Here is a 12,080-nt window from a genome sequence, read left to right on the forward strand (position 1 = left end):
TCCGATGGCTCACTCCCCAATTGGCTGCAATGGCCAGAGCTGCGATGACCCGAAGCCGGGAGCCAGGAGCTTCCTCTGCTTCTCCCACGCCGGTGCAGGGGCCCAAGGACCTGGGGCATCCTCTACTGCTTTCCCAGGCCATAGCAGAGAGCTGGATCAGAAGAGGAGCAGCGGGACTAGAACCAGTGCCCATGTGGGATACCGGGGTTTTAGGTCAGGGAGTTAACCCGCTGCGCCGCAGTGCAGGCCCCCACTGCTAGTTTTATTGCTCTGGAAGAAACTATTTGATTTATAAATTTGCCTTGGTTTCTCCAAAAGCTGCAGCAGAAGTTTAGATAGGGTTTATGTCTTTAATCATCACTGTAATATTCTAAAAGAAAGTCATTTAAGCCAAGATTGGGAAGCCTAAGAAGTATTTTAGAATCGAGAAAATACGCTTCCTTTATGCTTGAGAAATATCACGGTGTTCACGGCTTTCCTAGTTAAAACTGACTGCAAACACATCACTTAAGGCAGGTCAAACACACTTTATATGGCGATCGCGATCAGGCACACCTATTCTGAGAGCAGGCTTTGATTAGGGGAAAGGAAACTTAACGGGCTTGACAGAAAAACGTGCTTCGTTATAAGATCTGCCCTAGTATTCAGTAGCCGTGTGTGACTTCCTAGGAGTCGATAAATGTCTAAATTTCCAGGTCCTTATGGTAAGTAACGGTCATCTCTGGTTTGCGGGAGCGGGGTCAGACTCCAGCACCAGGTTCTTAAATGGCCAGGTCACCGGCGTAGCTAAGACCCTGCGGTGAGGACACCAGGGAGGCACTGGGGGAAGCAGGCCCACTGGGCGCGGGGGTGGCTGTACCTGCTGTGCCCCGACGTGGACACACGGGTGCTTCGGCCCCAAGCACCCGAGCACCTGGGTGCGGTAGACGAGGCAAGGCGCTGATGGTCCCGCCACCGGAAGGCAGCTATCAGTCTCCTGGAGGCCCCTGAGACACCCGCTGGGCTGGAAGACGCACGGTCACCTTAAAGCGCGCAAAATGTAGGTGGGGTGAGGAGCGCCCGGGTTTCGCGTCTAATCCTCAACTTTGCCGGGAAGGAAGGCGGGTGACCAGGTGCGGCCTGGGTCTGCAGCTCTAGGCTGGCTTTCCTCGGGGAAAGCGTCGCCTTGGCGAGCCGGCGGCCGAGCGGTGTTCTAAGGGTGAGGGCGGGCAGGTCCCGCGCAGGGCGGCCCACCTGCGCGCGGAGCCCGGCCCCGGGCACTCTCGGCGCCGCCCCTGCCCGAGCCGGAGTCGCGCGGCGAGGGGAGGGGGCGCGGGCCGGGTGCCGAGGGGCGGGCGGCGGCCGCCGCTTCCCCGAGGCCGGAGGCGGGGCGGGCGGGCCTCTGGAGGCGCGGGGGGCGGACCCGCCCGCTGCCGGCTCTGCTCGCCCGCTCGCTCGCTCGCACTCGGTGGCGCCGCGGGGCAGGCATGGGAGCCGCGCGCGCCCTCCCGGATCCCACACCTGTCTGAGCGGCGCAGCGAACCGCGGCCCGGGCGGGCTGCTCGGCGCGGTGAGTGCGGGCGCGGGCTGGGGACATCCGCCGGGGCGCCGGGGCAGCGAGGCGCCGGGAGGAACGGGACAAAGGACCGATTGCGCCCTGGGTGGGGTGACTGCGGCTGCTGGGGGCACCAGAGACCGCACCCGGGCCGCCGTCGGGTTTCGAGGCTGGAACTGGGGAGCTCCAGGGAGACCCCGGGGCTGCAGGGCATTTGGATTCATTTAATGTCACCCGTGGAGCGGCGATCTTGGACGCCGGGTGCTGGAAGGGTGCCGTGAAGGAGCCGGCTCCAGCAGGCTCTCCTCCCGCTGGCAACACCCCCAGCCCCTATGCACACTTCACCAACACTTACTCTCCTTGAGTTTTGCATATGATGTGATTCCATCAAGCTCTGAGCATTAATTTTTAACCCTAGGCACGTGATTGAGAACACACCTTAGCAAGCAAGAGAAGTTCAGGCAAACACAGGTTAGAAAATAGGATCTTTTCTAGTAGCGAACTATAGAAATGATCCCTGAAAGTATAGTTCTCCGGAGTTTTTAACTGATGACCATGGACTAACCCTACAAACTACTGTCTGAACTATCAACAAGTTATTGGAAGCAAGTATTTCTCTTCAGCCTGGAGCCATTCATCAAGAGTTACTAGTTTTTAAATAAAAGGGTTTTTACAAGTTCTTAAAATTTTTTTAAAAAGCGGAGTGGATTCGCTTAGATAAAGGAGCACCACTGCTCTGCTCCAGGAAACAAATCAGGTTTGTTTTCAAGCATCTGTGAGAAAGCAGCTGATAAAAATGCTGTTTGTTTTATTGCCCGTTGGGTGACACCCATGAGAATTCAGACACAGCCCTTGGCTGGTGGGAAGCTCCAGCTTGTTCAGTATCAGGGTTGGAAGAGTGCCTGCTTCTCTCAGCTCTGGACACTGAACTTGAAAGGTGCCTGTCTGTCTCTAAGGATCAGTCAGGCCAATGCCAGAGTCATCTTCACGTGGCCACATGGAAAGAGTTGAAACCAGCTGTTGCCAAATCTCTATGCCAAATTAACATCAAGATATTCATTGCATGTTGTTTCAAGATCCTGCTTGTGCGTGAGAACATTCAAACCCGGCTTTATAACTATCTGTCAAGAAAACTCTTAGGAGTGTACTGGAGATGGAATCAGGAGAAGGAACATAGAAAATAGGACAGAAGTCACCACATTTAGTCGTGAAAGTGTTTGTGATCGCATGCACACCATCTGCATACGAATAACTTCTTCACTTGTGTTTTTTTCCACTTAAATAAAGTCAAGATGTAACTTAACAAGATGCAACTAGACACTTCTATGCCTAACCTGGTAAGGAAGCATTTTCCCAAGGTTGCGACAATGGATCTTATTTTTGTAACACTGACAGTTTATTCAGGTAGATAGTGAATGTGGGCATTTTTATGTCTGTAGTGTAAGTGCCAAAGTGACCATTAGCGTGTCTGAGAACTTGTTGCCCCCAGTCTGCAGTGTGTAATAGTCTCAGGTTCTCCCGGACGTCTCTTCTCACAGGTCCTTTAGGATTTAATCCACCAAGCACTGTTGATGCATAACTCCCACTGACTCTGGGGAATTTGTTTCTCATGGTCTCGCCATTGACAGTTTTACACACTCTGTTTTTGTTCTCCTGCCAGGTTTATGGGAGACTCACTAGGTAGTTGTCTGATAGAGAAGAAGTTAAACTTCGTTTGATTGTGAGATTGTGTCTATGGTTCTGGACTTTAAAGTTCCCCTAGTTTCCTGTACAGACTGTAATTCCTAAACCATTATATGATTAAGTCTGTTTTTGCTTTAACAGGTTCTGTGACTGCAGAGTATTCAGAGAGCTTTGTTCTTTCTTAAGCGTTTGCTTTAGGAATTAGCGCAGTTTCAATGTTCAGTGTCCCTGGCCCCAGATCCCGTGGAAGACCCTTTGCCATCCTACCAATTGCTGTCCAAAACTTTTATCTTTTGAAAACTTTCCTACTGTTTCTTTCTGTCATGTCTGTTTATAGCAGTCACAGGAATTCATATGCCGTACAATGGAGAATGTATGTCCTAAGGATTCCTTTTCCCTCGCCGCCCTTGGCTGTAGCAGTTAAGTCACTTGCCCTCTGGAGGAGCTCTGTGTTGTTGCAGTTTTTTTTTTTTTTTTTTTTTTGAAGATGAAGATGCTTAACTAGAGACAGCAGTCACAGTGCCCAGTCTCCAAAGAGATTATTGTTGTTTGCACATATGGTAATGTGCAAAGTCCGTCTGTTGTATGAGTGGGCTGATGGGGTAGCAGCATCCTCAAAAGTGTAAGTATTTTTAGACAGCAGACGGTGCCTCACACTGAGTGATGGAGCACAGAGTGTGTAACCCTTCTGTGAGTCAGGTGCCCAGAGGTGGAAAAGGAATACAGTTCGTGTATTACTAAGCATAGTGAAAATATATTTGCTTACCTTAGGTTTCCATTCTGCTTTGTCATTTAGGTGAAGTGATGCATGCAAATACTTAGTTGAAAGTTTTAAAAGATAATTTATGTTTATGAGGAATCTCTACCCAGCAAAGTCTTATTCCTAGAAATGATATGGTGTGGATCTAAATTTTCTTCATCCTGGTTTAGATATAATGAGGATAGATTTGGATATCTTCATATCTTTTTTTAAAGAGTTTTTCAGACAGTTCTACAAGGATATTGTGACTCATTTGTAAAAGTGAACAAGTTTAGTTATGTTACCCATTAGTTACCTCCCCAGTTATGGGATTATAAGTGTTTCTATTGAATCTGTTTACACCCTGGAGTGTTTATGTTCAAATAAATCTAAATGGGCATAGCACAGGCTTACCTAAAGTTCATCAAAAATAAAACAATATTTGTCCTCTGAGAAATTGTTCCATTATCAAATGAATTGAGAAGTTAATGCAAAGCCACCAATTTAATGGCAAAGCTTCACAGACATCCTTGTTTGGGCTGTTCTTGTGGATGAGTCAGGATGGACTATGAATGCCTCAGGGGAAACCCCTGGTGGACAGGGGTGTTGCTTCCTCTCTCCATTTTCTTTGGGAGCTATCCTGGAAGGACCAAGTCATCCCTCTACTCAGCTCTTAAAAGCCATTCCCTATTGGAGTCCTTTGTTACCTTTGTAGACTGATTAGGGAAATCTGGTCTCCGAGATAGATAAGAGATTAGCATGATAAATTTTCCTTTCCCTTTTCCCCTGTACCTCCAACCTCCAGAATTCTTTGAGCTGATACTTTTTTTTTTCTTTTTTTTTTGACAGGCAGAGTTAGTGAGAGAGACAGAGAGAAAGGTCTTCCTTTTTCTGTTGGTTCACCCTCTAAGTGGCTGCCATGGCCAGTACGTTGCGGCCGGCGTGCTGCACTGATGCAAAACCAGGAGCCAGGTGCTTCCTCCTGGTCTCCCATGTGGGTGCAGGGCCCAAGCACTTGGGCCATCCTCCACTGCCTTCCCAGGCCACAGCAGATAGCTGGACTGGAAGAGGGGCAGCCGGGACAGAATCCGGTGCCCCGACCGGGACTAGAACCCTGGGTGCCAGCGCCGCAGGAGAAGGATTAGCCTAGTGAGCGTGGCACCGCCCGAGCTGATACTTCTGAGCAGTACATGCAGACATCGTTTGTAAATAACGCAGTTGTCAATCTGGATTTTTATGTTCCTAGAAAATTATAAAATTAGAGAATCCTGCACCTGAAAACGCCATTTAAAGAGATCATGTGGTTCAGGTTGTTCAGAATGGTTTCTAATCCACCATAAATAAACATTTTTGGGGGAAGCATTTGGCACAGTGGTTAAGACACCTCTTGATATGGCCACATCTCATATCTGAATAACTGGGATTACATCTTGGCTCCACCTCCCATTCCAGCTTCCTGCTGATCCACATCCTGGGAAGCAGCATGTGATGGCTCAAGTGGTTGGGTCCCTGCTACCCATGTTAGAAACTCAGATTGAGTTCCCAGCTCCAGAGTTCACTGTTGCAATGATTAGGGGAGTTAGCCGGCAGATGGCACATCTCAATCTCTCTCTCCCCTCCACCCACCTTTCAAATAAGTAAAACTATATTTTAAAATGTAAAAATTAATGTTTTAAAGTAAATGAGCAGTTGGTAAGGGAGTGGACAACTTAAGAAGCTTGTAATCTTTTTTTTAGGGTTTATTTATTTGAAAGGTAGAGTTACAGACAGAGGGAGAGATAGAGAAAGGTCTTCGATCTGCTGGTTCACTCCCCAAATGGCCGCAGCAGCTAGAGCTGGACTGATCTGAAGCCAGGAGCCAGGAGCCAGGAGCTTCTTCTGGGTCTTCCAGGTAGGTCCAGGGACCCAAGGACTTGGGCCATCTTCCACTGACAAGTTGATTGTACAAGTCCTTTTCTCACAGGTAGCTAACCTGGTCCCCATTCTGAGCAAAATTACCAGCATTTAAAGACTGAATTGGTAGTAATGTATAAAATGGGAGATTGCTGTAGCATTCTCTAAATGTTCTTGGAATGATTCCAGAGGTTCTTGGCATGTGATTACCCATCATTTTGCCAAAGAATCCATTTGGTCCTCTATATTTGAAAGGTCAGAGTGAGGCTATGGCAAGTGAGAGCCCCGCCAACTGCCCAGCACCCATACCCCAGGAGAGGACTCCTCCCCTCTCTCCATACCCAGTAACATCATGACTGGTTTCTAGTAGCATGGTTTCTTTTTGAAACACAAAGTAAAAAAAGACATGTCATGGTGGCAAATGTGAAATGGAGCATGCTTTAAGGCCTTTAGAAAGTATTTTTTAAACAGGGATTTACTATACAGGCAAAACAGTTGGGAAATTGAAATTAGAGTTAATTTTGCCTGAGACAGGGGTTTAATTCTTTAAGACAAGGTTCCTACATGGATTTTATGTGTGCATATTTGCACTAGTTTCAGATTTTTTTCTGCATTTATCTTCCCTGGACACCTGCCAACAGATGATTTTAATTTTGTGCAAAGGGACAAAGATAAAGACAGATGCCACCAGAAGAGTTTTGGTGCAGTTGATAATTCAAACTCTTCTCTCCCAGTGCACAACTAACATACAAATTTCAGATTTGGGGTTTGAAGATTCATGTTCTAGATGATAATATGAGCATATCCTATGTAATATGTTCCTTAGGCACACTGGAAATATACATTACCTACAATTTATGTCTCATCTCCTACACACTCTCCATACTTGCCAACTTGGACCTCTGATTCTGTGTTTTCTGTCTTAAGATAAACCAAAGTGAAACTTGGCTTACCATATCTGCTGTTCCATGCTAGCAGCAGCAACATTCTCCACATTAGTCAATGGGGGAGGGGGGAGGATGTGATGAAGAGATGGGCCTCAAGGTTCAGCCATGTGGGAGATGCATGATTCCTCCTAGTACATGTCACACTTGGCAGGAATTCTGCTGTGAGTGGGACGTTTAATCACCTAGACAACAACTTTCATAGAGAAAAGGCTGTGTAAGCTCTAGATAAGCTTAAGGGCTGGGTCCTTGGCCAGTTAATGAGAATAATCAGAAACAGATCCATGCCCCGAAGATCCCCTAGAGCATTGCCGTAACCACAGCTATTCCATTGCCATGTCTGCTGGCATCAGCGTCTCCTTCCTAGCCCGCTGACAGTCTTTACACTCAGCAGTGCTTCGACAAGCACACACAAACAGGTGCATACCCTTATATATGCACTGCATGATTTCGAGGATTAACAAAATAATTAAATGTGTTTCCTCCCCTGGAGAGGGCTCAAGGACCCTTCCTGTTTAGAAAGATGAGCAGAAGCAGAGAAGGACTCAGCACATCCCAGGAATTGACTTTTATCTGGGACTTTATTCTCCACCCCTCCATCCCTGTTCTCTCTGACAGAAGTGGAATCCAAGAGAAAGAGTCAAAAAGAAAAGATTTCAGGGTGGGTGTGGTACACACATATTTTAGAAATATAGTGGTGATGGGAATGGCATCAGCTGGACCAGATCAGATCAATGGGGGTTTTCTAGTTCTATGTAAAAGAAAGCAAAATGCACCCTGAAGTTGCCAACAGGTCTGCACCCTCAAACAGGAGAATGAAAATAATGGAGGTTGCCTCCTGCTGGCCTCTTGAGAACCACCCCCCCCCCCTTTGTCCTTCTTTGAGGATTTGATTGTGAATGAATTACTTTATCCACTGAGTCAGCTTCTCTTGAGCCAGAAAATTAAGAGCCAGTCAATTGCTGCTTTAGCATTTATGAAAGTACTTCCTTCGTCTCATCTCTGTTTTCCTTGTGGGATGACAGATCAGGGTCTTTAACACCTTTCGGGACAAAATTCAAACCCCCTCATTTAAAGCACACAGCCCTTCAGAACCTGGCTCCTGCCTGCTGCCTCCACCACTACCTCTGCTCCACCCTAGCGGAGCTAAGGATAATTCCTCAAGTGACTCACACTGTTGCTCATCTCCATGCCCCTGCACAGATGGCTGTCCCTTCTTTCTTTTTTTTAAAGATTTATTTATTTATTTGAAAGAGTTACACAGAGAGAGGAGAGGCATAGAGAGAGAGAGGTCTTCCATCCCCAACTCCCCAGTTGGCTACAATGGCTGGAGCTGCACCATTCCGAAGCTAGGAGCCAGGAGCTTCATTCAGTCTCCCACGTGGGTGCAGGGGCCCAAGGACTTGGGCCATCTACTACTGCTTTCCCAGGCCGTAGCAGAGAGCTGGATCAGAAGAGGAGCAGCCGGGACTAGAACCGGCGCCCATATGGGATGCTGGCACTTCAGTCCAGGGCGTTAACCCACTGCGCCACAGCGCCGGCCCCTGTTCCTTCTTTCTAATTGTCCATTTCTCTCCTATGTTATCCAACTTTCCTTCAACCTTCATGCTCATCCCAGACATCACCTCCCCTGGAACTGCCTCCCCTATTATCCACACTGACTTCACACCCCCTCTGTGACTGTATCATTCACATACATCTCCATCATGAGCAATCAAAATGCATCATTCAAAAAAATCTTTTAGTCACCTCACTTATTCATTCTTACATTAACACAAGCATTCCTTGGATACATTTTTTGAGGGCCAGGCTTTCTTTATTGTTTATTTATTTGAGAAGTAGAGCTACAGACAGTGGGGGAGACAGAGAAAAAGGTCTCCATCTGCTGGTTCAATCCCTAAATGCTGCAATGGCTGGAACTGGGCCAGTCTGAAGCCAAGAACCAGGAGCCTCCTCTGGGTCTACCACACAGTTACAAGAGCCCAAGCACTTGGGTCATTTTCCACTGCTTTACCAGGCCATAGGCAGAGAGCTGGATTGGAAGAGGAGCAGCCAGGACATGAACTGGCACCCATATGGGATCCGGGTGCTGCAGGCGGAGGCTTAGCCCACTAAGCCACAGCATCAACCCCGGGCTGGGCTTTCTGTACAGCAGTGCCTGGGTTCAAGTCCCAGCTCTGCCTCCAGTTGCAGCCTCATGTGTACTAAGGGAGGCAGCGAGTGGTGGCTGAGGTATATGGGTCCCTGGCATCCACATGGGAGACCCAGATTGAGTTCCAGCCTCCTGGCTTTATCCTGACCTAGCTCTTACTCTTGTAGGCATTTGGGGAAGGAATCAGCAAATGGAAGATCTCTCTTGCATGCTCTCTGTCTCTGCCTTTCAAATAAATAAAACAGAAATGTTTGAGTGCTAGCATAGGCCCAAATTCAGGCATTTAGACTATGTGGGAACAGTTTCAAACACCTGTAAAAGTAACCAACAATCAGTAGTATTCCTAATGCAAGATTAGAGCTTTAGGCTGGTGTTAAGCCACTGCCTACAACACCAGCATCCCACATAGGAGCTGGTTCGAGTTCTGGCTGCTCCACATCTGATCCAGCTTTCTGCTAATACAGCTGGGAAAGTAGCAGAAAATGGCCCAAGTACTTGAGTCCCTGCACCCATATGAGAGACTCAGATGAAGCTCCTGGCTTCAGCTTGGCCCACCCCTGGCTGTTGAGGTCATTTGGGAAGTGAACCAAGTGAATGGGAGATCTCTCTCTCTCTCTCTCTCTCTCTCTCTATATATATATATATATATATATATATATATATATATATATATAAAATCTCTCTCCCTGTGTGTAACTCTGCCTTTCAAATAAACAAATTTAAAAAAAAAAAAGAGCTTTGGGTCTTTGGCAAAAATTCTGCTGGTATACAAAATAATCCAAAGGAAAAAGAAATATTTTGTTTGTTAGAGACCTTCCTTCTTTGGAACTAAATATATAATAGTAAAGATTACTTTACATTCAAAGCAGAAAGCCTCATGCCCTGTTCCAAATGCAGCCGTCATTTGGAAGCAATACGGGTCCTAGTAGGCGTGCCTCTGCAGAGCTCTTCCTCCTGGAAGCCTGTGTCTCTCACTCAGCTGTAAATGAGCAAGTTGCCCTGAAAACTTTCCAAGTGCATGTCATAGTGAGGATGAGAGAGAAAAAAGGAAAGAAAGGGGGACCAGAGAGCTAGGAGGGGGCAGCATTTAGAATTCACCATGGAGAAGGCTCTAAAGCACGTGGAGATCAGCGCTGGGCAGCAGTCCACCTGGGAACCCTGGCAATAGGGTGTCCTGAGGGCACCTCCAACACACAAGGGAAGGAACACCTGGTTGCACTTGGGGGCACTCAGCCACAGACTGATCCCAAGGTTAAGCCCCAGCATTGTAAATGAGACCATTTCCTAAAGATTCCCCTCCACACCCTGATTCCTGAGGAAGGCGGACAGACTTGGAAACAATGGCCGGCGCGCTGCTGGGCTTCATCATCTGCTGTCGGTGAACTTCAGCCCTTGCCCTCCTGACCTGCCTGTCTTTGTTTCTACAGAATGGTGCCCAGCATGACGGGGATTCCAGGACTCCTCATCCTTCTCCTCTTCTTCCTGCTCTGTGCTGTTGGACAGGTGAGCCCTTACAGTGCCTCCTGGAAACCCACGTGGCCTGCTTACCGCCTGCCTGTCGTCTTGCCCCAGTCTACCCTCAACCTAGCCAAGCCAGATTTTGCAGCTGAAGCAAAATTGGAAGTGTCCTCTTCATGTGGTCCCCAGTGTCATAAGAGCAGTCCTCTGCCCACATATGAAGAGGTCAAGCAGTACCTGTCGTATGAAACGCTCTATGCCAATGGCAGCCGCACAGAGACGCAGGTGGGCATTTATGTCCTCAGCAGTGGTGGAGGTGGGGCCCAACGTGGAGACTCAGAGTCTTCGGGGAGGTCTCGGAGGAAGCGGCAGATTTATGGCTACGACAGCAGGTTCAGCATTTTTGGGAAGGACTTCCTGCTCAACTACCCTTTCTCAACATCAGTGAAGTTATCTACAGGCTGCACCGGCACCCTGGTGGCAGAGAAGCACGTCCTCACAGCTGCACATTGCATACATGATGGAAAAACCTATGTGAAAGGGACACAGAAACTTCGAGTGGGCTTCCTCAAGCCCAAGTTTAAAGATGGCAGCCGAGGGGCCAACCACTCAAGCTCAGCCATACCCGAAAAGATGAAATTTCAATGGATCCGTGTGAAACGCACTCACGTGCCCAAGGGCTGGATCAAAGGCAACGCCAATGACATTGGCATGGATTATGACTACGCCCTCTTGGAACTCAAGAAACCCCACAAGAGAAAGTTCATGAAGATTGGGGTGAGCCCTTCTGCCAAACAGCTGCCAGGGGGCAGAATCCACTTCTCTGGTTATGATAATGACCGGCCAGGCAACTTAGTGTACCGCTTCTGTGATGTCAAAGATGAGACCTATGACCTACTCTACCAGCAGTGTGATGCCCAGCCCGGGGCCAGCGGCTCAGGGGTCTACGTGAGGATGTGGAAGAGACAGCAGCAAAAGTGGGAGCGAAAAATTATTGGCATCTTCTCAGGGCACCAGTGGGTGGACATGAATGGTTCTCCACAAGATTTCAATGTGGCCGTTAGAATCACTCCTCTCAAATACGCCCAGATTTGCTATTGGATTAAAGGAAATTACCTGGATTGTAGAGAGGGGTGACGCAGTGTTCCCTCCCGACAGCACTTAATGGTCTTTGTGTACTTATTGTAGAAGAGGCCACATTTGTCAGTGTGTGCGTGTGTGTGTGTGTGAGAGAGAGAGAGAGAGAGAGAGAGAATTAACATGTCAAATAGTATATTTTACCTAATTTCTTAAAATTGCAAGATGACTGGCTTCATTTTTGTAACTGGTTTGTGCATCATGTCCTATCATTTAAGCAGTTTGAAAACATATTTTTGCATAGAAATAAAAAAAATACTGATGTTTGAAGCAATGGGGAATACTTGCTAATTAAGTTAATCTTTTTTTTTCTGGAGAACTCTGATTTTTATTTCACCTGAACTTGTTTCAGAGGTTTATATTAAATATGTGGACTACAGGGGATATGAGTTGTTCTCTGTGTATATTTTCGTCTGAGAGTCCTCTTTTGTGTGTTTTCCATGCCTGATCATTAATGCTTCCAGATGGTACTGTGCTCCCCCACATATAACTCGTAGGAATTTTATAACATTTCTTAGATAGGAAGTTATAATAGTTTGG

The 12,080-nt window shown here is 47.5% G+C and overlaps 1 protein-coding gene across 2 annotated transcripts; it reads left to right on the forward strand.

The window, feature by feature from the left end:
• The first annotated feature begins 1,445 nt into the window (after positions 1 to 1,445).
• Positions 1,446 to 11,658, forward strand: PRSS23 (serine protease 23). 2 transcript variants are annotated; one of them, XM_062196841.1, is made up of 2 exons: positions 1,446 to 1,549; positions 10,373 to 11,658. In XM_062196841.1, the coding sequence occupies exon 2, from the start codon at positions 10,374 to 10,376 to the stop codon at positions 11,538 to 11,540; it is 1,167 nt and encodes a 388-aa protein (XP_062052825.1). In that variant the 5' UTR covers positions 1,446 to 1,549; position 10,373; the 3' UTR covers positions 11,541 to 11,658. The 2 variants fall into 2 exon arrangements, with proteins under 2 accessions (XP_062052825.1, XP_062052824.1); XM_062196840.1 differs by lacking the exon at positions 1,446 to 1,549 and adding an exon at positions 5,693 to 5,847.
• The last annotated feature ends 422 nt before the right edge of the window (positions 11,659 to 12,080 follow it).

This window comes from Lepus europaeus, chromosome 7 (assembly GCF_033115175.1).
Source record: "Lepus europaeus isolate LE1 chromosome 7, mLepTim1.pri, whole genome shotgun sequence".
NCBI lineage: Eukaryota > Metazoa > Chordata > Mammalia > Lagomorpha > Leporidae > Lepus > Lepus europaeus.